The sequence below is a fragment of the Bombus pascuorum genome, chromosome 9, assembly GCF_905332965.1.
Source record: "Bombus pascuorum chromosome 9, iyBomPasc1.1, whole genome shotgun sequence".
NCBI classification, from domain to species: domain Eukaryota; kingdom Metazoa; phylum Arthropoda; class Insecta; order Hymenoptera; family Apidae; genus Bombus; species Bombus pascuorum.
This window is the reverse complement of record NC_083496.1, coordinates 4,402,619-4,425,790: the sequence shown is the minus strand read 5'-3', so window position 1 is coordinate 4,425,790 and position 23,172 is coordinate 4,402,619. Positions and strand designations below refer to the sequence as shown.

The following is a 23,172-nucleotide window of genomic DNA, read 5'->3' as shown; positions in this document are numbered from 1 at the left end:
TCTCACTCCCTATTTTATCCAGCATTTTGGCCAGTTTTCATATTATTTCTACCAGCTGCTACCAGCTGCTACCAGTTGCTACCAACTTCTACCAAATCGTAATTGCACAGTTTTGCATTATCTTTATGTCTCTTTTACTTATTATATTTCTGGTTTTAAAATAATTATTGATCTAAAATCTTTATAAAGTTTATACCCTTAGTTAATGATTTTCAGATATGTACAGTTATTATAAAAGGGTAACAATTTTTTCTACAAAAATTATTCGCACATTTGTAAATTACTTAGAAACGATTCTTTATGTATAAGATTTAAACATAAAGTACGTTGGTATATGTAGCGTTAAATATCATAGGATGCGTACGCGTGTGGACTATATGAGGCAGGGAATGGGTGGTTGGAAACAGGAGGTGTAGAATTGTTGTGGTGATTTTGACGAAAGTATTTGCTAAGTAAAAATTAATACAGTGGACATTAACACTTGCAAATAATAGTATTTCCTTTAAAAATACTTTAATTACTATTGTTGACGCATGTAATTACGTATAATAAAAGAGCATTTTGCACCGGCTTGTAACGCATAACTGTCTTCAGTCAAGCAAGAATCGATTTACCTTGCGATTAATCTATAACTATAATGGAAGCTTTGATACCTGTAATAAATAAATTACAAGATGTATTTAATACCGTTGGTGCTGATGCTATACAGTTGCCTCAAATTGTTGTACTTGGAACACAGGTCAGTTAATATTTTTTAAATGGCAAAAAAGTAATTGGTAACTACAACCTCAATTTGAATATTTTTTCTTTTTGAATGTAAAAACATACACTTTTTAAATTATAAATAATGTCGAAATTCTTCATTAAATATAACATTTTATCTTTTTAGAGTTCAGGAAAGTCATCTGTAATTGAAAGTTTGGTTGGTCGGTCTTTCTTACCACGAGGTACTGGTATAGTTACTAGGCGTCCTTTAGTATTGCAACTTGTTTATGCACCTAAAGATGAGCGTGAACATAGAAGTGCAGAGAATGGAACATTAAACTTAGATGAATGGGGCACATTTTTACACACAAAAAATAAAGTCTACACAGATTTTAATGAAATCCGTATGGAAATAGAATCTGAAACAGAACGTATGGCTGGATCTAACAAAGGAATTTGTCCAGAACCAATTAATTTGAAGATATATTCAACATCAGTTGTTAACTTGACTCTCATAGATCTCCCTGGTATCACAAAGGTACCAGTTGGAGACCAACCAGAGGATATTGAGGGTCAAATACGACAACTTGTATTAAAATATATATGTAATCCTAATTCTATTATATTGGCTGTTGTTACTGCCAATACTGATATGGCTACAAGTGAAAGTTTAAAGCTTAGCAAAGATGTAGATCCAGATGGAAGGCGTACATTAGCTGTTGTTACTAAATTGGATCTGATGGATGCTGGTAGCCTATTATTATTATTATCATTATTATTATTATAATCCTTATTTGCTGTTACTTAGAATTTTTAATTTATCATAATAATTTGTAAAATCATCATATTATATACCATTCTAGGAACTGATGCTATAGATATATTATGTGGCAGAGTCATTCCTGTAAAATTGGGAATAATTGGAGTAGTTAATCGTTCTCAACAGGATATAATGAATAACAAAAGTATACAAGATGCATTAAAGGATGAAGCTGCATTTTTGCAACGTAAATATCCTACTTTGGCAAATAGAAATGGAACTCCTTATTTAGCTAAAACATTAAACCGCTTACTCATGCACCATATCCGGGACTGTCTCCCAGAATTAAAGGTAATAATATGGATTTTGATTGCTAATAATTTATAGTACATAGCTAGAAAATATTAAAGTAAACATAATCTGGTAGAATTTATATTTTTCAAAAACAGACAAGAGTAAATGTAATGGTTTCACAATTTCAAACCCTTCTTAATTCATATGGTGAAGATGTTAGTGACAAAAGTCAAACTTTACTTCAAATTATTACTAAATTTGCAAGCAGTTACTGTTCTACAATTGAAGGAACTGCTAGAAACATAGAAACAACGGAATTATGCGGTGGCGCTCGAATTTGTTATATATTTCACGAAACATTTGGGAAAACGTTAGATTCTATACACCCGCTGGCAGGTCTTACAAAAATGGATATTTTGACGGCGATTCGAAATGCAACTGGTCCACGACCAGCGCTATTTGTACCAGAGGTTTCTTTTGAATTATTAGTTAAGCGACAAATTCGAAGACTCGAGGAACCTTCATTACGATGTGTAGAACTTGTACATGAAGAAATGCAAAGAATTATTCAACACTGTGGTACTGAAGTACAACAAGAAATGTTACGTTTTCCAAAATTGCACGAGCGTATCGTTGATGTTGTAACGCATTTACTACGTCGACGTCTTCCACCTACTAATCAAATGGTTGAAAATTTAGTTGCTATAGAATTAGCATATATTAATACCAAGCATCCAGATTTTCATAAGGATGCGGCTCTTGTGTCATCTTTATTAAAAAATTCTAATGTGGATCATGTAAAACATAACAGGAAAGTTCCTTCTACTACAAGTACCACAACAAATACTGTAGTTTCAAATGAAACAGTAAGTAATTATTCATAACATTCACAATTGTGTTAGAATATTTCAAATGTAGTAATCATTAAACTTATATGATAGTCATAAAACATGTATAATCAGTGTATTTACCATCATTCATTGTTATAATATTTTTAAAAATATTTTTTTAATATTTAATAATTTCTCAAACGTATTTTTATAAACATGTGATTAATACAAAATTTTATTTTATTTCGTTATTAAAACATTAATATTCTCTGATCAATGTATTTTGTGTGTTGTGTAACTAAATGCATATAACGTCCCTAACAGAATGTAAAGTCAATCAATACTCAAGATGAAGTGGCATCTTTTCCTGAGCAGAACAAGGATCAACAAGGTCATCAAATGGTATTAAGTAACTGGTTGTTAAACAATCTTATGCCTCAAGGAAGAACTGAGTCAACTAGTTCGATTGATGGTTCTCCAATAAGAAATCGTGAGAACAGTACTTCTCCTCACCAAAATCCAAATCTAGTAATTGAGATGCAGAAAGCATCTCCACAACAGAAACCAGTAAATCTATTGCCGGAAGTACCAGTACAAACATCTCGTAAATTGAGCGAGCGAGAACAACGAGACTGTGATGTAATTGGTAAGGATAGAAATGTACTACACTTTTCTAGAAAATAATATTTTATATTGTTTCTATTTATATACACCTTTTCTTTACAGAAAGATTAATAAAATCATACTTTTATATTGTACGAAAATCTATACAAGATAGCGTACCAAAAGCTGTCATGCATTTCCTAGTCAACTATGTAAAAGATAATTTACAAAGCGAACTCGTAACACATTTATATAAATCAGATCACGCAGATGTTCTTTTAAATGAAAGTGAACATGTTGCTGTTAGACGCAAAGAAGCAGCAGATATGCTAAAGGTATGCATACAGAAATAATAATAATTTTGTTCTTGATATAAATCTAAATTGTTGATCTGTTTGTACATTTCTCTCTTTCTTTATTCCAGGCACTAACACAAGCTGGTCACATTATTAGTGAAATCCGAGAAACGCACATGTGGTAACTTATTTTATATATTATTCACATGATTAATTTATAGTTCAATATAGACAATTTGATGGTTTAATAGATAAATTGACAGATAAGATCACATGTACGTCTAAACACTGTATATAATTTGTATTTTTCGTTCAAGTAGTATTTACAATTACAATAATAATTTTTAGCATTTTAATGTACAACTTCTTTTAGTTTTATTTTAGAGATATAAGGAATAAAATATACAGTCACATGTGCATTTATAGTAAATGTCGAAATTGTCCGATATGAAATGATCAAGATATTGCCACTTATAACAATGGTGCTCATACCACAGTTTTGAAAGCCTTACCAAAGTTATGCGAATGTCTAATTTATATTAAAACATCAATCATTCTATAACTACGAAATGTACGAGCAAATGTAAACGATTACGAATGCTGAGCATTTTATTATATTTTGTAACATTTTGCATCATATGAAAAAATTGAAAAATGAATAGTAGTCTGTGCAAAAGGTATATAATATAAAAAGTCTTGTTTTTTTTAATACTTGTGATACAGATTCTAAGTCGTGTGTACAATTGCGTGTTCGTGTATATAATGCATATAATGCATATATATATACACATATTAATATTTTTTGTTGATTTATTGTTAGTAAGAAGTACAGCCAAACTGATTGTAACACTGAATAATACATTGTTGCGTTTTGATAGCTTCCATGTTTGGTGTGGTAAAACACTTTTCAATAAACTGTATATGCTCAAGCAATTGAGGGAGAGCCTGTTCATAATGACCTTCATACATTTTAGAAATGGCATCTAATCTTTTCTCAACTGATTTTCGAAATTGATTCTTTATCTTTTTTAAATCGGTTTTCTTATTGCACTTACAACATTGTTTACTCGATACGTTTTGCGTATGTTTTTCGTCTAATGTGATTGTACCGATAATTTCTGAACACATCTTGCATTTGTAATTCATTGTTTCGGGTAGCGGAAATTGCCAATTTTGTGTACAAGCTTCGCATGCACATAAGAAACGATACTTTTTCCATAAGTATTCAAGCCTTGATAACCTTTTCTCGCTAAGCCAGTGTGGCCCATAACAATCAAGGATCTCAGTACCCTTACCAATAAAACGTAATGTTCTTAGCACAACTGTCCCTGTCGAAGATTATTTATTATATATTATTATTAGATTATTTATAATATATAAAATATAAAAAAATCATTAATTAAAAGCAATTAAAAGCACATTTTTTTACCTGACGGATAAGAATGACGAACTACGTTCGGATAACAACTATGGTTTATAAGACTAATTGAAGGATAAATTGCTCCACCTATGTTTCTGGGTTCCCAAACATGCGTTTTTTTATCATATATATTTTCTACAATTTCATAAGCATTGCAATTAATAGCCTGCAAGTTATGCAACATTGCTACTGCCAAGTAGATGAAAGATTCTTTTAAGCAAATAACGTCCATTTTACTCAAGACAAAAGTAAAGCACTTCGCTAAAAATATAGCTTCAATAGCACGAGCAAGATTTATACTAGACTCTATCTTCGTACAATGAGTTTCTAAATTTAATATAGTATGGTAATCGTAAGTACAATAAGCTTTATTTATGCCTAAATCGTTATATTCCTTATTTTTTATTGTAACATAATCTCGAAGGAAATTGTCATTCATAAAAGGAATTTTGCTTTTTTCCGTATTGTTGTTAGTTTGTTCAGTAGTTAAAGATAAAAATGCTGAAATTGTCATTCTATACGCTAGCAACAAATGCGATGTATGTTGCATTGATTCAAACTCATTTCCATAGAAAGCATCAAATATAAAACATTCGTATTGATGATACATTTGCCACGCTTCTCTGCGACATTTTTCCGAACAGAAAGATACCTGTAGAAGTACAGACTTATTCATATTTTTAAAATAATATATTAACATCATGTTAATAGAATAATAAAATACGAGAAGACAAACATGAACGTGAAACACGATAAAAACGAATCAAGATTATTTGTATTACTAACTGTTTGACAAAAATGGCAAGGAATTTTAACACTTTCGCTCGATTTAAGAGTAATATGACAGTGCAAACAATTTCTATCGAGCGCTTCTTTATTTGTACTGAATGCAAATGGTGTTTCGACAATAAGAACAGATCCTGCTTTGATGTTTCTGGTAGCTATGAGATGACGACCTCGTTTCTCATCAAATTGTAGTTCAACAGCATCCGAACAACTTTTAAGAATAGTATGTTGTTTACCATCAACGATCGGTATCACTGATGCATTTTTTTCTATTAATGCATTCTCGACGGTAACACTTTGACTTTTGTTGTATTTTTTATGCAATCTTTTGTCCTGAGAAGATGATACTTTCAAATTTTTATAGCATTCACGCTCTAATTGGATACATGCTTTTCTACATTTCGAGAAATCGTTCAGATATTCGGTAGTTTTATCGTGAAGGTTTTCAGGAAGTGCAAGCATGCATTCGCAATATTTCAAGCATTTTACGAAAGCTTTTGAATTATAACTATCTTGTGCGCAATCTAGAAGCGCATCCAGGAACAATCTACTATTTACACTGGCCTTAAACAGTGTTTCAGTAAGGATACTACTTTTATCTTTCTCTTCGTGCACAATTCCATCCTTAGCTATTATTCCGCGACTTTTCCTGTAAAGTTCTGCTGCTTTAATATCATCCTTACCCCTATATGACTCAACTATTTTTACGTTTTCAATATAGGGTATGTCTATAAGAATCTTTATCATTCCCTCCCTATCTCCCTTTTCAGACAATTCCTTGAAATGATTTGCATATGGTTCTACAATTGCAGCATTATAAGCAACTTTGAAAAATTCGCTGAAGTTGATGTACCTATGACAAATTTCAATCATTCATACGTATTTAATAATAACATTAATTTAATAATTAACGCATAATTCAAATAGCCATGTGCATAGCTAATTTAGATTTCTAAATGTGCTAATGGAAGTTAATAGATGGTAACTAACGGAAGACTGAAATAGTTCGAGTAATAACTTTTTAACTTTCACACATGTATTTGCGGTGGTATTTTAACGTATAAATTAAACCTTGTCATTAATTTATGTGCTCGTAGACTTAACTATAGTTCAGTTTTGAAAATAAGATACAAAAGATATTTTTCTAAATGTATAAAAGATCATAAGAAAAATTGTTTGCTTACCCTTTGGTAAAAGACATGATTTTATAAAATATTGATAAATTATGTAATTATCATCAAATTAGCAGTTGCACGTTTATTGTAGATACATAACAAGACGAATGAGCTGTAAGGAATTCTAAAATTAGATCTTAGATTCCACGCTCAGACGTGTAAATAATACCTATCATTGCATTTTAAATTTAAGGTTGTTATTAAGAAATAACACATTAAACGGACTAACATTATTAATACTATTGTCATGCATTACCAGCTTTTAGTATTTAATAAAATTTCAGCAATAAAATGGATATAACCAAATTTGTAAAAATAAACAAAAATTAATATAATGCATATATTTCAATATTTCTAGTGATCTAAAAAAAATACAAGTGTATGCTTATGAAATATTTTAAGTAATTCTAAATATAACAATTCGCAAATTCTGTTAGAAATTAAAATTTAAACATTGATTTTTAATACAACTTTTTTACAGTTGATGTCACTAGTGTAGGTACCATCAAGAATACTAAACGTCACATGATAAAAACGGGTGTGAGCGCTGTTCTCTTACTTCGTACATGAAATGTTCTTATTTTAAATATTTCGAAAACACTACGTTGTTAACGTATATTTTAAAGTTGAAATTAATCATTTGTTAGCGTTTTCGTATTTCTCTTAAGGAAAACACGCAAAACAAATTAAAATTAACACAATGAGATACATCTTGGGCACTACTTTTGCAGGCACTGCTTCTGCAACTTCTCTAGTATTAGGTATTAATTGACTTTTATCTATTAAATAATTAAATAACCAATTTCTCAAATAAAATCAAATATTACAAAAACTAGTTATTCAAATTTGTTGCAAATTTTATTAACAAGAAACTGACTATAGACATTTTACCTTTGTAAAATTTTGTATGTCTTAAATATCTTAAATTCATAAATAATGCTTTATTTGCAGTATTGTATCATGTATTTACTGGAAAAGGAGAGCGTGTTAGTGTCGCTTGGTAAGTAAGCACATTTAAGTTAAATATAGTTCTTATTCAAAGTTCCAAAATACAAAAAGTTATAAATATGTATATATGTATGTATGTATAGAAGGATATTTTTATGAGATAACATTATTAGGTTTTTAGAAAATACATCACCACACATGTGGGCAACTCTTGGTATTGGTCTTGCAGTTGCTCTTTCTGTAGTTGGTGCCGCATTGTAAGTTTCACTCTTTTATAAATATATACAATACACTCTTTTATATATATATTGGATAATAATATAAATTCATTGTTTCAGAGGCATTCATACAACAGGAGTTTCAATTATTGGAGGTGGTGTAAAAGCTCCAAGAATCAAAACAAAAAATTTAATTTCTGTAATATTTTGTGAAGCTGTTGCTATTTATGGATTAATCACTGCCATTGTGTTATCTGGAATGTTAGATGAATTTAGTTATCCTATTCATAAGGAGGAAATTCGTAATCAAAATTGGCTAGCTGGCTATTTAATATTTGGAGCTGGCCTAGCTGTTGGTCTTGTTAATCTCTTTTGTGGTATAGCCGTTGGCATTGTGGGTTCTGGTGCAGCTCTTTCTGACGCAGCAAATTCTGCTCTTTTTGTTAAGATTTTAATTGTAGAAATCTTCGGCTCTGCTATTGGACTCTTTGGATTAATTGTTGGAATTTATATGGTAAGTTACTTATTAAAAATATTGTTATGTTTAAAGATATTAATTAATTTGTTTACATTTATAGACATCTAAAGTAAAAATGGGAGATAAGGTATAAGTTTAAAATAAATAGGGATGTTACGAAAAAAACCATAAAGTATTTTTTAGAATCACAATATTTCATTCCATATTTAGTGACGATTAAAAAGGAGATTAATACAAAAGAAACTATTAAAAGAAATAGTGTTGATTGAAAAGAAAATAAATACTGGAAAAGATGTTAAAAAGCATAATTTGTCTGTTTAAATTAGTATAAAAAACCTTTATACAAGGTTGGTATTTGTTGTTACAAGAGGTTCCAGGGAGATTTCAATTTGAATAGCTATTACAAATTAATAACTTAGATATATAAACTTTTGTGTATCAACCATGTGTATAAATAACTATTTCTGCTAGTGTAAAGTTTATTGCTGTAATGCAGTCTTTTGATTGGTGTTCTGAGTGCGTTATAGCGCTCTCTCTTTCAAATGTGTCTACTGTATATATCTTTTTTAACCGAAATATTACATTAAATAAATATGATACTATGTTACATTCATTAGTATATGTGTAAAATATACTATGTATAATATTATTTATGAGCTGTCTTATTTTTATTAGATAATACAAAAAATATACTTCTTTGTTTTATAATAGTATAAAAATTCTTAACTAATACATTGTATAAAAATTTAAGATATATATATAACCAACAATATTAAAGGTTTCTCTCATCCTTAATACAATAATAATTGGATAATTGCACATATGTAATACTATCATTTCCCACAAGTCATTATAGAATGAATGTTTTTAAATGCCTTCTCCAAACATTTTACATATTCGTTTGCGTTATTATTCCTTTTGTAACTTGTCACAATAGCTCCCAATCTTTCATCTTGAATCATGTATCTAAGCATTAGAATAATGTGTTTCAAACAAAATATTCAAACATTCCATATATGTTATTAAATTGCAAATATGATACTTGTAAAAATAATAAAGAAGAAGTATATCTTACCCAATTCCATATCCATTGTTTACTACTGGTCCAAAACCACCAGCACATATAGCTGGATCTGAAAGAGTTGATGTAGATAAAATATTATGATTTATATTATCATACGCTGGATCCGAAAAAATAGCTGGTTTTGGAGTATTTGAATGCTCCCAAATTTTTTTTAACGCAAATAAATGTCTATCAAATCCTTGCCCTATAAGGAAATATGTGAATAAACTTTCAGTATCAATTCAATGTTTATTGATGTAAAATTTAATGTTTTATAATTACCCATAACAGCTTCCTTGGAGAGTTTATTGTGAACGTTACTGCAATTAATTATTAAATTTTTCAATTCAGATTTGGATAAATTATTATTCTTTTGAGCTATAGCTTCACATGCTTTTTTCGTTTCGATTGTGCATGATCTCAAAGTTTCTGTTCGACCATGTTTAAACGCTGCTGTACTACAAGATTCATACGTTGGTACTACACAGTTTCTTTGATAATATAAAGCTAGCTGGAAAGCTAACTGCATAATTGCATCAGGACTTATACCAAATGTTTTACACTCATTTTTACCAAATTCATTAAATATCATATGATCAACACTTAATTCTCCTATCCATTCTCCAAACTTTTCCTTTTGTTTATTCACAATATTTTGTACTTTGTCATCTATGACAAAGTTGAGTTTCTCGACTTCTACTGCTCCTTTTTGAAGATATTTAATATCATCAGCACAGAATTTTGGTTGTTTTGTTATATCATTACCTATATCCTTAAAGTGAGAAAGGAAAAAGAAATGAAATTGAACATTAAAAACTTATTAATTCATCTATGCTCAATTACCTTCAGAAATCTTAAGACAGCTACACCATCTCCCCATGAATGTTCAAAATTTATTCCAGCATATCCATCGTTTGTAACAATTAGAGAAAATGATTTATCAAACCATCTATTTGTCCCATCCGCATGGAGATATGTCCTAATTAACTTATTATAGTCAGCACCAACATCCATGTCATCTAATATCATTGTAAATATGGCAGAATCTATTTTTTGTAAAATTTCTTGGTTACCAATTTGTGACAAATATGTTCTTGTGTTGGCCCACAAGTCACGCTCTGATGTTGTAAGTATTCCAATAGGCTTTTCATTGATGGATATGGTAGCTCCTAAAATAGATTCTAAACAACTGGCTATTTCCTTTGGTTTACGAATGTAGCCATTTTCATCTATTACATTAAAAGAGTAAAAGTGCCCTTTTCTCATGACAATTATGTTTCTGCCAGTTGCATTCTCATAAATTTGATCTTTTTCTGGCTTTGGTAGTCTTGTTGTATTAAATAAGTTATGATATTGTGACATATCTAATGGAAAGGCCTGAAAAAAAATTTTTTATTTGGAATAAAAAAAATTATTTCATAGTATTTATAATTCATGTAGAACTTGTGATTTTTACCTTAAATAAATAAGCTCCATACCAACTGAATTGAGGAGGTAGAAGTCTTGTAACAGTATGGTAAACATTATTCTCATTTGTTTTAGGCTTTAAATAAAATACTTCAGGCCGTAAAACATTCTCTTTTAAAGACTTCATAAATCGTAATGATGATACAATAAGATTTGTGGCTTTTACTAATTGTATATTATGTTCCGGATTTGACGCTGGATTAAGGACTAAGAAAGGATTATAGTTAATAGGTAAAGGTTTACGATCTCGAAGATACATATCAAACCAAGGTTCACTAATATAGCTAGTATCACGATTTTTAGTGTCTTTTTCAATTAATTCTTTATGCAATCTAATACCATCTTTAGTCAAAAATTCATTAACATAAATTTTAGTCTTTTCTAACTGTTCCTTAGATAACAATGGTTTTTGTGCATTCAGGTACCTTCTACATGTATCCTCTAATTTTGGAATAGGTAAACGTGGTAGAGATGGTTGAAAATGCATTGTTGGAGTCTTACTTTTTTCAATATATTGATATGCTTCATCTCCTTTTACAGATATACTTCTGTAGAAAAAATATATGTATATATATATTTCTCTCCTTTTCTTTTTTATGGTAAGAGTATAATGTTTTACTTATTAGTAATATTTTGAATATTCAAGTGTTATTTACCTTGGAATTTGTAAAAATAATTGCACTTTACCCTGTTCAATCTAAAATATAAATATTTTATTGTAATCATAAAATCATTGTACATAAATCATATTCTAAATAAATAAAGTTGGCGAATTTCTTACCAGTTCCTTTTTAAAGTAATTACGTTTGAATACAAAAGGCAGCATATTGTACTTATTCTATAGTTTTTATTTATATTGGTACACACTATATATATACATATATATATATATATATATCAAACTTTATAAAAATGGATCTATAAATTATGACAAGTAAAATTGCAGTAGACAAAATATATCGAGTAATATCTTTTTTGCGTCAGTACTAATTTAAATAAATGATACTCATAAATCAGTCTTAAAGCAATGGTTAGTATTAATTTTGTAGTCATGTAGAACAATGTAGAAGAGAGTGCATATAGCATATACATATGAAATATATATGCATTATTCATAATACTACAAATACATTGTCTTTTTCCTTTTTTAATTAAACATATAAATATGTATAAGACTTATATATTTATATATTTTAATATATAACTATACTATGTAAATATTAAGAATTAACGAAAAGTTGAAAGTTTATAAGATTGCATTTACAAGAACTGCCACAAAAGTATTTATTTAGGAAAACACGTTTTTCAACCAATCGTAAAACACTTTCTATATAATCGTGAGTGTTCGTGATTGGTTGTTCTAACGCGTTTCATGAATTTCCCGCTTTTCAGAATGATATAGAAGCGTAATGGAACATTTGATGAATATAAATAATGTATTGTGCATTTTTCAGTTTGTTTTCTCAAAATTTATCAGAGTTCTGTATGATTTTTTTTGATACGGTGGAGACTGTTTTGCCATCGATTAAAAATGTGCCTTAGAAAAATGTTAGATATATCATAAAACTATTGTGTGAAAAAAATTTTCTATTCTTTGTGAATATGTACATTGTAATCAAAGATTCTTAGTGAGGTGTAGTGAAATTCGGAATAGTACGGAGTGCCAGAAACAATAAACTAGGATACAGTTAAATTGTATTATATTGTTTGTTAAAAAAAATGAGTGGTTGTCGTGAATGTAAATGTCAGCATTAATGTCATAAAAATTTAAGGTTAAATTCGTGTTACAAGTTGCATATTACATTTTCGTAGTATTACTTTGTTTATATGATAAAAGTGTTTATAAGTAAATTATTGAAACTAGAGAAAATCTACAACGTAGGTAGCTCAAGAACATTCTTCTTCATCATTTTGATAGTGTGCATCGCTCAGTGCATTACTTTAGATACAGCCATCTAACATCTACGTGATATGTTTCAACTTTGGTTACTGCAAAAGATATAAACATGTTAGTATAGATAAATCAACGAATAGGTTTTAATATGTTTAATAATGAATAACTATTCTAAAAGAAGAATATGTAAACAAATTTTTATGTACTTGATAATTTATAGGGCAGATCGAGATTATGAAATGGGTCCAACTACAGAAATGATGGTAAATGATTTTGATGATGAACGGACTTTAGATGAAGAAGAAGCTTTAGAAGGTAGTGAAGATTCTCACAACGAGTTGTCCAACTTACAAAAGGTATAATTCTGAAGTGACAGAGCTAAATATTTAACATATGCGATGTTCATTTTGTAACAAGATTCTGATCCCAACTATTCTAGGATCAAGCCTGTGAAATGAAAAAATCAAGCCCATAAATAATTACAATTATGATAAGTTTCTACAACACTTTGGACTCAAAGTGCGTTCTCGTAGTGAGATTCGTATGTTTAGTCGGTTTGCTATATGTGGCATAGTAATCATTCGTGTTCTTGTCTCCTTTCAGGAAGGTGATATGCCACTAAAAGACCTACTTGCGATGTATGGATACGGGGACCCGTCTACAGAAAATTCAAACAGTTCAGACCAAATGCTAATCCCATCTGGAAGCGGCGATCCAGAAATCGAAGAACAGTATTCAGATAAGGGAGATAACGACGCGGATGACGATGAAGATGATGACGAAGCGGATGCGACTAGTAACGAGCCAGATCTCAAGCAATTTTACACAGAAATGTTGGTAAAAGGAAAAGATTCGTCATCGTTGGTGTCAGGATCGACGATGAAAGGAAGTAATACCAGTGATGTAGGTACTGGAGACAATAACAGACGACATAGAATTCCCGATGATGATGAAGACGATGAAGAAGGTGAAGGGGAAGAATGCTCTATGATCGATGGTTGTAGTAACAATGAAAATACAAGGACGACTTCAACAATGGGTGGCACTACTACTACCAAATGTAGTAGCATAACCGCGCTTGCTAGCTGTACAAACGATAATACGGGAGGCGGAGTAGAAGGTAGCGTTAGCAGTGGTATAGTAGATGGAGGAGAAGATGGAATAGTTAGCGGTGGTATAGGTAGCGGTACGTCAAGATTATTGCGAAGCGTTTCACGACCACAGAGCGAAGAAGAAGAAGACGATTGCGATTATAGTCCAGACGAAGAGGAATGGAAGAAGACAATCATGGTTGGTATTAATTACCAAGCGGCTATACCAGAAGGTCTCTGTCATTACGACGATGCTTTACCTTACGAGAATGAAGACAAAATGCTGTGGGATCCCAGCCACATACCCGAAGAGGAAACTGAAGAGTTTTTAGAACGGGCACAATTACCAGCCGTAAAAGGTGGTTCTCTGCCGACAGGATCTCATATTAGAGATGATGAGCAAGCTTTATATCTATTGTTACAATGTGGTTACAATCTCGAGGAGGCATTAAGAAGACGAAGAATGAACGTCGTACCGCCAACGGATGCAGTTAGTCTTTGGTCGGAGGAAGAATGTCATAATTTTGAATCCGGATTACGAAGTTACGGAAAAGATTTTCATCTTATACAGAAGAATAAGGTATGCATCAACCTCGAACTACTTCCCAGTAGCAAGAAACAATTGTACGTAACATAAGGGTCATCGTAACAGGTTCGAACGCGATCTGTTGGCGAATTGGTGCAATTTTATTATCTTTGGAAGAAAACGGAGCGGCATGATATATTTACGTATAAGGCTCGCTTAGAAAAGAAGAAGTATGCTTTACATCCTGGTATCACGTGAGTATTTTCTCTGATTTACACAACTACAATTAATCGTTTAGAAGATCAAATGTTTATAAATTTAAATTGCCACAATGATCGAATATACTGTATTTATATATTTTTTCTCTCCTTTTCTTTCATTAAATAAATCCTCATTAAATTAAGTTTCAATGAAATCATATAGTTTCTGTTGTTATATTTTTATGTTACGATTGAAAACTTGAAGTATGACAAGATCGTTGAATCGTAAGCAGGGACTATATGGACCGATTTCTGGAAGAACAAGAGGGTGTTCGCGACCGTAGCAGCTCACCAAATGTTCATTGCTTATTGTATGGTGATGCGAAACGGCAAAGGTCGACCGTTAATGCACCACACAATGACGAAGCAAAATCAGCGGAACCATGGGATGGTACCGTAATTGATCCTTTAGCAGATTCGAATGGACCAACGCCAGCACCGCCGTCACTCCCTCCTCCACCTCCACCACCACCTGTATCAACCGCTGTGACCGTATCGTCCTCAGGTTCTGTTTCAACTACATTGCCATCATCTATATATTGTACCACGTCAACTCGTCATTCCGAATGTTCACCGTCCGATTCTAGCTACGCTAACCCACATATGTGGTCGAATTTGACGTCTCGAAGTCACTCTACCTCCTCTATTGTAACGACAATTACGATAAATACGACAACAACTAGCACCGTTCCGATGGTTACGGCCGTTGGAATTACAAGTACGGTTACAAGCAGTTCTACCATCACTTCTGCCGCCTCTAATAATTTTTATCATTCGAGAGTGACGTCGAGAAGTAACGATGTACACGATTCACCATCGCCAGAGAACATTTTACCTCATTTGCCCCCTTAGCGTCGAACACGACTTTCAGGTTTTAAACCTGGAAGACGTCCTATGTCTTGGTGCGATGTGATCCATTTAACACTCGCGTTATTACTATTGTCGTAACATATAATATTCGTTAATATCATGAATTATATTTTTGTACTGTATCGTATAAATATGATTATCGATCGATATAACGGAAACAAAGCAGAGGACAAGTTTTTCGCAAAGCTAAAATAAAATGATAGCAAAATAAGTAAATCGAAAAGGTAATTAAATAGGATAAGTGGCACGTGAACGTAAATTACTATAGCTTTTTCCATTTTCTGCTTTCTACTTTCCGATCACTACTTCCGATTCCGTAGATGAGGTTTATACAGGAAGATGAGTTTAAAATATGAAAATGATTCGTACTTTAAAAACTAATTAAACTTTAATTTATCAACTTTGACAAATGACAGGATTGTATAAACTGGATGCAAAATTTATGAAAATAATTATACCGTTGTCGTCTAAGCACTAGGGATGTGCTGGAATCCCATAGTCAGGTTGGGGCTCAAAAGTATTTGAAGACTCGAGAATATCGGCATTCCCGAGAATTTCGAGAATGTAAACTACATTTTGGAATTATCTCTGTTGATACCGATGACAAAGTGATGAGTTCGGGTTCACAAAATTCTCAGCAAATCTCGATATTCTCGAAATACTTTCGAGACCTGATCCGACCCGATCCGATATTTTTGGTTCTCGCACATCTCTACTAAACACGTGTCTAGCTCCTGATACTACTAAGTGTACAAAAAAAGCGATCTATAAGTTTGATGAAAATCAAAATCTCGATAATCTTCTAAAATGGTTAAATTAAATGAAATTTAAGCAAACTGTACTTATTTCTTTTTTTTTTTTTTTTTTCTTTTGTATTTTCACCAAGGATGCACAACATGTTAGACGACTCTAAATACTTATCATATTTTATTTATACGAAAGAAATTTTAAACAGCACATTTGTGTATCCTTGCACTTAATCCTTCTTTATCCTTTACACACGCTGAAGAGGTAGAATTATATCTTAAATAAAAAAATCGTTACTTTATTGTGAATTTCCATATATATTATAAATAATCATAAATTTTTACTTCTTTTGTACGATGCCGAATATTTTCCTGTCGTTTTCTTCTCCTTTTCAAAGATTTAAAAGATTTATCGCAATTTCGATGCTGTTATGGATACTGTGTTAAATCTAGCGATTCCACCACTGTTTTCAATAATTTCCTCATCAAAGGTAAAAACTGTACACTACTGATATTGGTTGTGAATTTTCCCGTAGTTAATATATCTTCTTCGAGTTTCTTTCTTTCTGCCTCCTTTAATCTGGCGGGTAAGACAGCTTGATCGAAGTCAACAGTTTGTTGAATAGTTCTTACGCTTTTGGCGTCAGGATTAATTAACGATCCTTTAACCTGCCAATCGTCGGGAGTACCTCGATGTTCCAGAAAATCGAAGAAAACTCCTAATTCGGTCACCGTTTCGCGAGCTATTAGCTGACGATCTCGAAGCGCGATTCTTGGACTCCTGACCCCTTCTAGGGCTTGACACAAAATTAACACGAGATTGACTTCAAGAGCGAATCTCGTATTATTTTCGTCCATAGATTCGAACCACGGGTCGCTAAATCTTTGATATTTTGCTACGACGGGGCTGTCGTTTTCGGCAGACACTCCTTTTGTTACGTGTCTGCCGCTTGTCAAGGCTGTTGCTCTTGAAAGAATAGTATTTTCGCAAATAAGTGGATCGTACGGTCTGCGCACGAGTCTTGGGCTACTTAACAGCGGCACAGTTACATCTAGGCCACTAACGTACACCAAAAATTCACTCGCTACGTTGGAAGATGATCTCGAAGTGGAACTGGATGCCGCATGCATAATCCTCCTTAAATCTTTGCTCGAATGCATTCGTCGATCCTCTGGTACGGCATGTTCCCATTCCTTCTTAGCGGAATCTGATTTATCTGGTTGGCCACTGAGAGAAACGGACAAAGTACTCACAGGTTGAGATCGAGAATGCAAAGCCTGCGTAAATAACTGTGTCGAGCTGATTATCGTGCCGTAAGTTAATCGCGGGCCGGAACTCATGCTCATCTGAGGTGGTCCGAAGTTCATTTCTGCCATGGGAGTATACCAAAAGTCTTGCGTATATATGGTGTCTACGAGAGTGTTTAGTCTCGGTGAAAAGTGAACGAAGCTTAACGCACAAGTTGTGTTTATGACGATCAATTTGTTAACTAATAATTTTAATTCACCACTTGGTGATCTTTTGTCACAAGACTCCAATTCCTCGGCACTTTCTACGCTGATACCGTCGATGATGAACTTGAGAATTCGCGGTCGCAGTAACAAGTTTACGGTATTATCGTATGCCAAATACATACATTTGATCAGAGTCTCGCAAACGTTTGGCTGTATCGAATTCCAAACGTACGGCTGTGTTGCTACGATATGAATAAGAGCGACAAGGGATTGTACCAGATCGGCAGCAAAAAGATCCGCTGTATGTCTTAACAAGGTCGATGCAACCATTAATTGATATTCGTGAGAATTAAAAAACGTAATGATAGATTTTATATAGATGGTAGGTGTTTCTCTAGTCACGAGTCCTATTACAAATTCAAGACCGAGCGTATAGAGTGGCCACCAATCCTGGCATCGCCACTTTCCATTCGTGCAATCGTCGTACAACGAGTCCAACATACTGTTTCCAATGTCGCTGGGAGGAATTAGACTCAACCATAGTTTTGCAATATCATTCTCATTGACGGGATGTAGAGTGTACGGCGAACGAATGATTAAATTGAGCAAATTAAGAGCGGCCGTACTAAACCTTAAATATGGATACTTTTGCAAAGTAATACAGATGCATGTCATCAATTCCGGTATCATTTGTCGAAGTTGCACGCAGCTAGACTTTCGTTGATGCTTCAAAGTAGAACTTCGTTCCACGTAGGAGCGTAATAATTGGGTAACCATGCAAACAGCCAGCGTTGCTGGTAAACTTTCGCGAATCCCGCGAACGGTTTCCGCGTTTCTTTCATCGGCATTCTTTTGCGCGATCACACTATCGATGGTGACTGTTTTGTCAATGCCTTTTCGTTCAGCCGAGTACTGTTGCTGTTTTCGTTTCTCCAATTCGGTAGCGGCTTCCTTCAACTCCTCTAGCTCGCTGGCAGCGATTATACAGGAATGCGATAAAAGATATTCGAGACTCGTCACGTCTTCGCGTAAAGTGCTTTTCACACATTGCACGCATCCGAGAAGTAGAGAAATCAACGTTTGACGCAAAGACTTTCCATAACTGCGATAAGATTGGCCGATTTCTTGCATTAGCTGGGTCAATCCCGATTTAAAAATTTTAGAATCATCGACGCACATCTGTTTCCAAGAAGTGATACATCGAAGCGTTAAAGACGCCAGTAACATTGTAATTTTTTGGCTAGAGACATTATAAGATTGTTTGATTCGTTCCAATAACAATTCTAAAGAACGTTGCGTTATCAATTGCGCTTGGGATACGTTAATAGGATAATTTTTTGCTATTCTTTCGTCGGTTAACGTAACGATAAAATTATACCAAGATTCCAAATTAGTTTCGTACAAGGAATCCGCAACATTACTATCTCGCTTCTCATTTCTATTTGACTCTTCGCTATCGGTGTTTACATCATCCAGTATATATATCGTCAGCTTCTTCCAATAATCCGTTGATTTATCTAAAAGTTTCTTCAGGTTCGTGTTAAAATCGTCTTCCAACGTGGTACTCTTGAATAGCTCTAAAGTAATTATATCCAGCAGATGAGAATAACCTTTCACACCTGGTACTATTTCTCTAAAAAGCGGAGCAAATAACTGAGTCCAAAAGTTCTTCCGCTTTCGAAAGAAGTTGACAAGAATCTCGTTTCTATGATACCACATTGCTCGTAATAACGTCATCGTGCTGTTGTACAATTTGTCACACACGATGTTATCTTTTTCATAGATTCGATTTAGATATTTAACTAGAAATTGTCTGCATCCTTCTGTAAAAAATTCTTCCACCGATCGAGGAAATATTCGTTTGCATTCTGCTGGATGTACAATGTTAAATAGAGCTTCCGTCAGGCCGGGTTGCTTTTCTAGGCATACAGCGACCAGTTCAAGAATAGCGACTTTAACATCGGCGACACAGGTTGGCGACATAAGCCCTCTACGAGAAGCAAAGGTCTCTCGTATAGCGGTACCGTCCATACCCATACAAACTAGAAGCGACATGGATGATCCTTCAGCAAATTTTTTCAACAGTCTAACAGCCATCGCTTGCAAAGGCGGACTAAACCAGACATACAGATAATTCACAATTGTAGGTACTATTAGGAGACCGTTTGGTACACGAGGCGAAGAATATAAGGCAGCCTCTAACGGTGATCTATCTCTTATTTCAAGACCCAATGATTTTCGAAATATTAGTAATCTATTTACTATGGATAAGGCTAATTGTACGCTTTTCATCGCTTTGAATCCCTTTCCTCGAATCCAATCTGTTTCCGCCATCATTTTATTATGCAAAGTACGTTCACCAGTACGAATCAGTTTTAATAATGCGTGTCGTGGTTCTAAATACAGTAAACTATACGCGACAACAAGTTGTAATTCATTACGTATATCCTCCTTTGGTAGACTAGATTCGAGCGCTCTATGAAGGCAAAACATACTTTTTAACCATAAGTCGGTTCTTTCCGCGTCCAAATCGAAATACCAAGAATCTAATTTCGGTAAAACACCTTGCAATAAAAATACCATACCAGGTATTTCTATTGTATATAGAGCTTCCTCGTTATACTTTCGGATTAAATATTTCGATAAAATATCTAGATATGCGTTTAGAATTGGATACGAGTGTGCAATCGTTTCTATAGCGGATAACCACGACGCAATTATACCACCATCGAAAGAAACCGCTTCTGCAAAATCTAATGGTTTTTGATACCGATTATTGAATCTTGGATAAACACCAGCTCGCATTCGCGACAATATTTCTTCTGGATACTCCAACACGAGTTCGGATGAAATACCGATGCAAGCTGCAACTATTTTGTATATGTACATTTTCTCTTCAGGTAATACTGAATAAGAAAATCTGTTTATAATTTCAAAACTTAATTCTGTTGGAATGACCATACTTTGTCGTATCCATGTACGTTTGGCCAATGTTTTTAACAATTTTAAGCCCTGTGAAACGTGTTCGGGCAAATTTTTATTCATTTCATTAGTTCCTGTAATTCTGCCACCTGCTTGAGAAAAAAGTTGTTCTATCTTGTGATGTAAAGCGTCCCAATAGCTTGCCTTTTGACAAAATATCACTATTTCCCGTTCACTTGACAATATACGTATATTTTCACGAGGACAACCTTCTAATATCGTATACGAGTTTTTGTGAATTGTACATTCTTGCTCGTACGGTCTCAACGGTTTGTTATGGTCTCGTTGTCGTGGTATCTCCAATGTTAACGATTGAAGATTATCCAGTTCCATTGCGATTTTTTCGGCACTTAATTCCGACGCACTCGCCAATCCGATCGCAATGTTCGTTAACGGTTCAAACTCGTATGGAAACTGTTCAGCTGCGAATTTATAAATCAGCCACAAACCATCGTTACGCTCTTCCCAAAATCGGGCCGCGGTTTCGCTAAATTGAACTGTAGCAGCTACAGCATCGAAAATATCACTTAGCGCGTTCAATTTATCTTCGTCAACGAAAGCGCATACCAAAGTAAGAAGATTATATACACTGTTCCGTACAATTTCAGCGTAGTGGGTCTTTTCACAAATCATTTCGCTATTCATCAAATCTTGTAAATAATGAAAAACGTTCAGTTGTATAGCTTTAATACCGAATGGTCTAAATCGATTCATCGTATCAATATTTTCAGGATCAATGGCATAATTTGCTAACATCCAGGATAAGAATAGTGGACTATCCTGAGGGGAATTATCGCGAATGCATTTTTGTTCAAAAGTTTCTTGCATACTCTTTCTTACGCTCTGTATCCAATCTTCCATGTTGGGACTATAAAGAAGAAGAAATATCTTTAACATAAAAATTATAGTTTGTTCTAGGTAAAAATATAAAAAAAAACATACTGTTTTCTGACATCTAATGTTACTAAAAATAAAGCTGCTTGACTATATTGTATTTCTTTAATTTTTCTGGCAATTGCTTTTTTATCTTCGTGACTTTTTGTACTTGCTAATCGCCTTGGTTCTCCCTGTAAATGTTAAATTATCAGAGTATTAGATATAAGATACTATCCACAAAATATACCAAGATATGTAAACTTTGGGCAATGCTTACTCCGATGCTTTCATAAAATTTCATAAATTCGGTCTCGGCGATATGAATATCGTGAATGATGACCGTTAATATATGCAGTAATTCCCGCATTTCTATAAGGCTACTGTTGTATAATCTGTGTAGGTACTCTTCTGTACACAGCTGCGATCGTATTGGTGGGTTTACCGTTTTTAACGCTTCTATCTGTTTTCGAATAGATTCTAATAGCGTTCCAAATAGGACATCATCGAAAAATTTTGCAAATTCTTTTTGATAACGATGTCCTTTATCTTTGTATTCGACCATAAGTTTAAGACACTTTATCACGGTCATTCTTTCGGAGTAATAAAATTCCCATATATCGTCGATCAACGCTTTCATCGATGTAAAATCTATAAGTTGCGATGCGAAAGTTTCCGCGCAATTTCGATACTCGTATTTTATAAAATTACATACTAAGTCCCATGTAATTATGGCATCTAAATTCTAGAAAAAGAAAAAATAAAAAAGAAACAGAATGAATCGATCATTTTTCATAATAATTAAGGAAAGAAAAATTAAATGCAAAAATTTATTTGCAATACGTACGAGAAGTGGAGCCAGTTTACTGATTAATTCGTACATTTTAGGAGATGGATCATTTTTGGGAATGTTCTGAAGCGATGCTTTGGTATATGGCTTAAAAAATAATAGCCCTTCTTTAAGTAGTCTAGTTTCCTTTTTAATTTCATCTTCTACTAATTGTTTTTCGCATCGGCACACCGTATCCGATATTAAAAACCATAATTCCTTGCAATAACTTATATTCCATATAACATGAATTCGTCATTCGTGACAATGATAATATGAAAAAAATTCATTTTTATGAAGCAATAGAAATAGCAAAAATTTCATTAATTAAATAAAATTTCAAATATTATTTACTTACGGTAAGCTTCCTACGGCAGGTACTTCCATTTTCAATACATTCGTTTATACAAAACATGTAAAATATGTTAAAAATTTCTTATAAGATACTTAAGGTATATGAAATTCAACTAAATATATCATTTAAACATCATATTCCTATTTTACTAACATATCTTTAAAACTAATATTATACACAACGACCGAGACGTAACCTCAATCGACATATAAAATTTTTCGTCTGATACCAACGTACGAGTTTTCGGT

At 33.0% G+C, this 23,172-nt stretch overlaps 6 protein-coding genes across 9 annotated transcripts; 3 read left to right on the top strand and 3 right to left on the bottom strand.

Moving 5' to 3' along the window:
* Nucleotides 1–320: 320 nt before the first annotated feature.
* LOC132910874 (dynamin-1-like protein) lies at nt 321–4,421 on the top strand. Its single transcript, XM_060967003.1, has 7 exons — nt 321–739; nt 890–1,454; nt 1,569–1,816; nt 1,915–2,625; nt 2,914–3,235; nt 3,316–3,527; nt 3,617–4,421. The coding sequence occupies exons 1-7, from the start codon at nt 638–640 to the stop codon at nt 3,671–3,673; spliced, it is 2,217 nt and encodes a 738-aa protein (XP_060822986.1). The 5' UTR covers nt 321–637; the 3' UTR covers nt 3,674–4,421.
* Nucleotides 3,259–7,262, bottom strand: LOC132910877 (SET and MYND domain-containing protein 4-like). The gene is made up of 4 exons (XM_060967009.1): nt 6,879–7,262; nt 5,695–6,547; nt 4,918–5,560; nt 3,259–4,816 (listed from the first exon to the last, which is right to left on the bottom strand). Exons 1-4 carry the CDS (start codon nt 6,893–6,895, stop codon nt 4,305–4,307), a joined length of 2,025 nt encoding a protein of 674 aa, XP_060822992.1. The 5' UTR covers nt 6,896–7,262; the 3' UTR covers nt 3,259–4,304.
* A 109-nt stretch (nt 7,263–7,371) lies between these two features.
* Nucleotides 7,372–9,162, top strand: LOC132910888 (V-type proton ATPase 21 kDa proteolipid subunit c''-like). Its single transcript, XM_060967034.1, has 5 exons — nt 7,372–7,630; nt 7,821–7,869; nt 7,991–8,074; nt 8,156–8,549; nt 8,614–9,162. The coding sequence occupies exons 1-5, from the start codon at nt 7,570–7,572 to the stop codon at nt 8,644–8,646; spliced, it is 621 nt and encodes a 206-aa protein (XP_060823017.1). The 5' UTR covers nt 7,372–7,569; the 3' UTR covers nt 8,647–9,162.
* Nucleotides 8,758–12,101, bottom strand: LOC132910878 (carnitine O-palmitoyltransferase 2, mitochondrial). Its single transcript, XM_060967010.1, has 7 exons — nt 11,825–12,101; nt 11,700–11,740; nt 11,033–11,591; nt 10,420–10,953; nt 9,859–10,348; nt 9,589–9,781; nt 8,758–9,479 (listed from the first exon to the last, which is right to left on the bottom strand). Exons 1-7 carry the CDS (start codon nt 11,867–11,869, stop codon nt 9,347–9,349), a joined length of 1,995 nt encoding a protein of 664 aa, XP_060822993.1. The 5' UTR covers nt 11,870–12,101; the 3' UTR covers nt 8,758–9,346.
* Nucleotides 12,102–12,410: 309 nt separating this feature from the next.
* On the top strand, nt 12,411–16,525 carry LOC132910879 (mesoderm induction early response protein 1). 4 transcript variants are annotated; one of them, XM_060967014.1, is made up of 5 exons: nt 12,411–13,051; nt 13,158–13,293; nt 13,541–14,608; nt 14,681–14,808; nt 15,020–15,238. In XM_060967014.1, coding segments are annotated over exons 1-5 (1,413 nt in total). In that variant the 5' UTR covers nt 12,411–13,049; the 3' UTR covers nt 15,099–15,238. The 4 variants fall into 4 exon arrangements, with proteins under 4 accessions (XP_060822997.1, XP_060822995.1, XP_060822994.1 ...); XM_060967012.1 differs by having other exon boundaries at nt 12,412–13,051; nt 15,048–16,525; XM_060967011.1 differs by having other exon boundaries at nt 12,412–13,051; nt 15,045–16,525.
* Nucleotides 16,526–16,701: 176 nt separating this feature from the next.
* On the bottom strand, nt 16,702–23,172 carry LOC132910868 (nucleoporin Nup188). Its single transcript, XM_060966969.1, has 5 exons — nt 22,928–23,172; nt 22,588–22,798; nt 22,021–22,485; nt 21,810–21,934; nt 16,702–21,735 (listed from the first exon to the last, which is right to left on the bottom strand). Exons 1-5 carry the CDS (start codon nt 22,954–22,956, stop codon nt 16,860–16,862), a joined length of 5,706 nt encoding a protein of 1,901 aa, XP_060822952.1. The 5' UTR covers nt 22,957–23,172; the 3' UTR covers nt 16,702–16,859.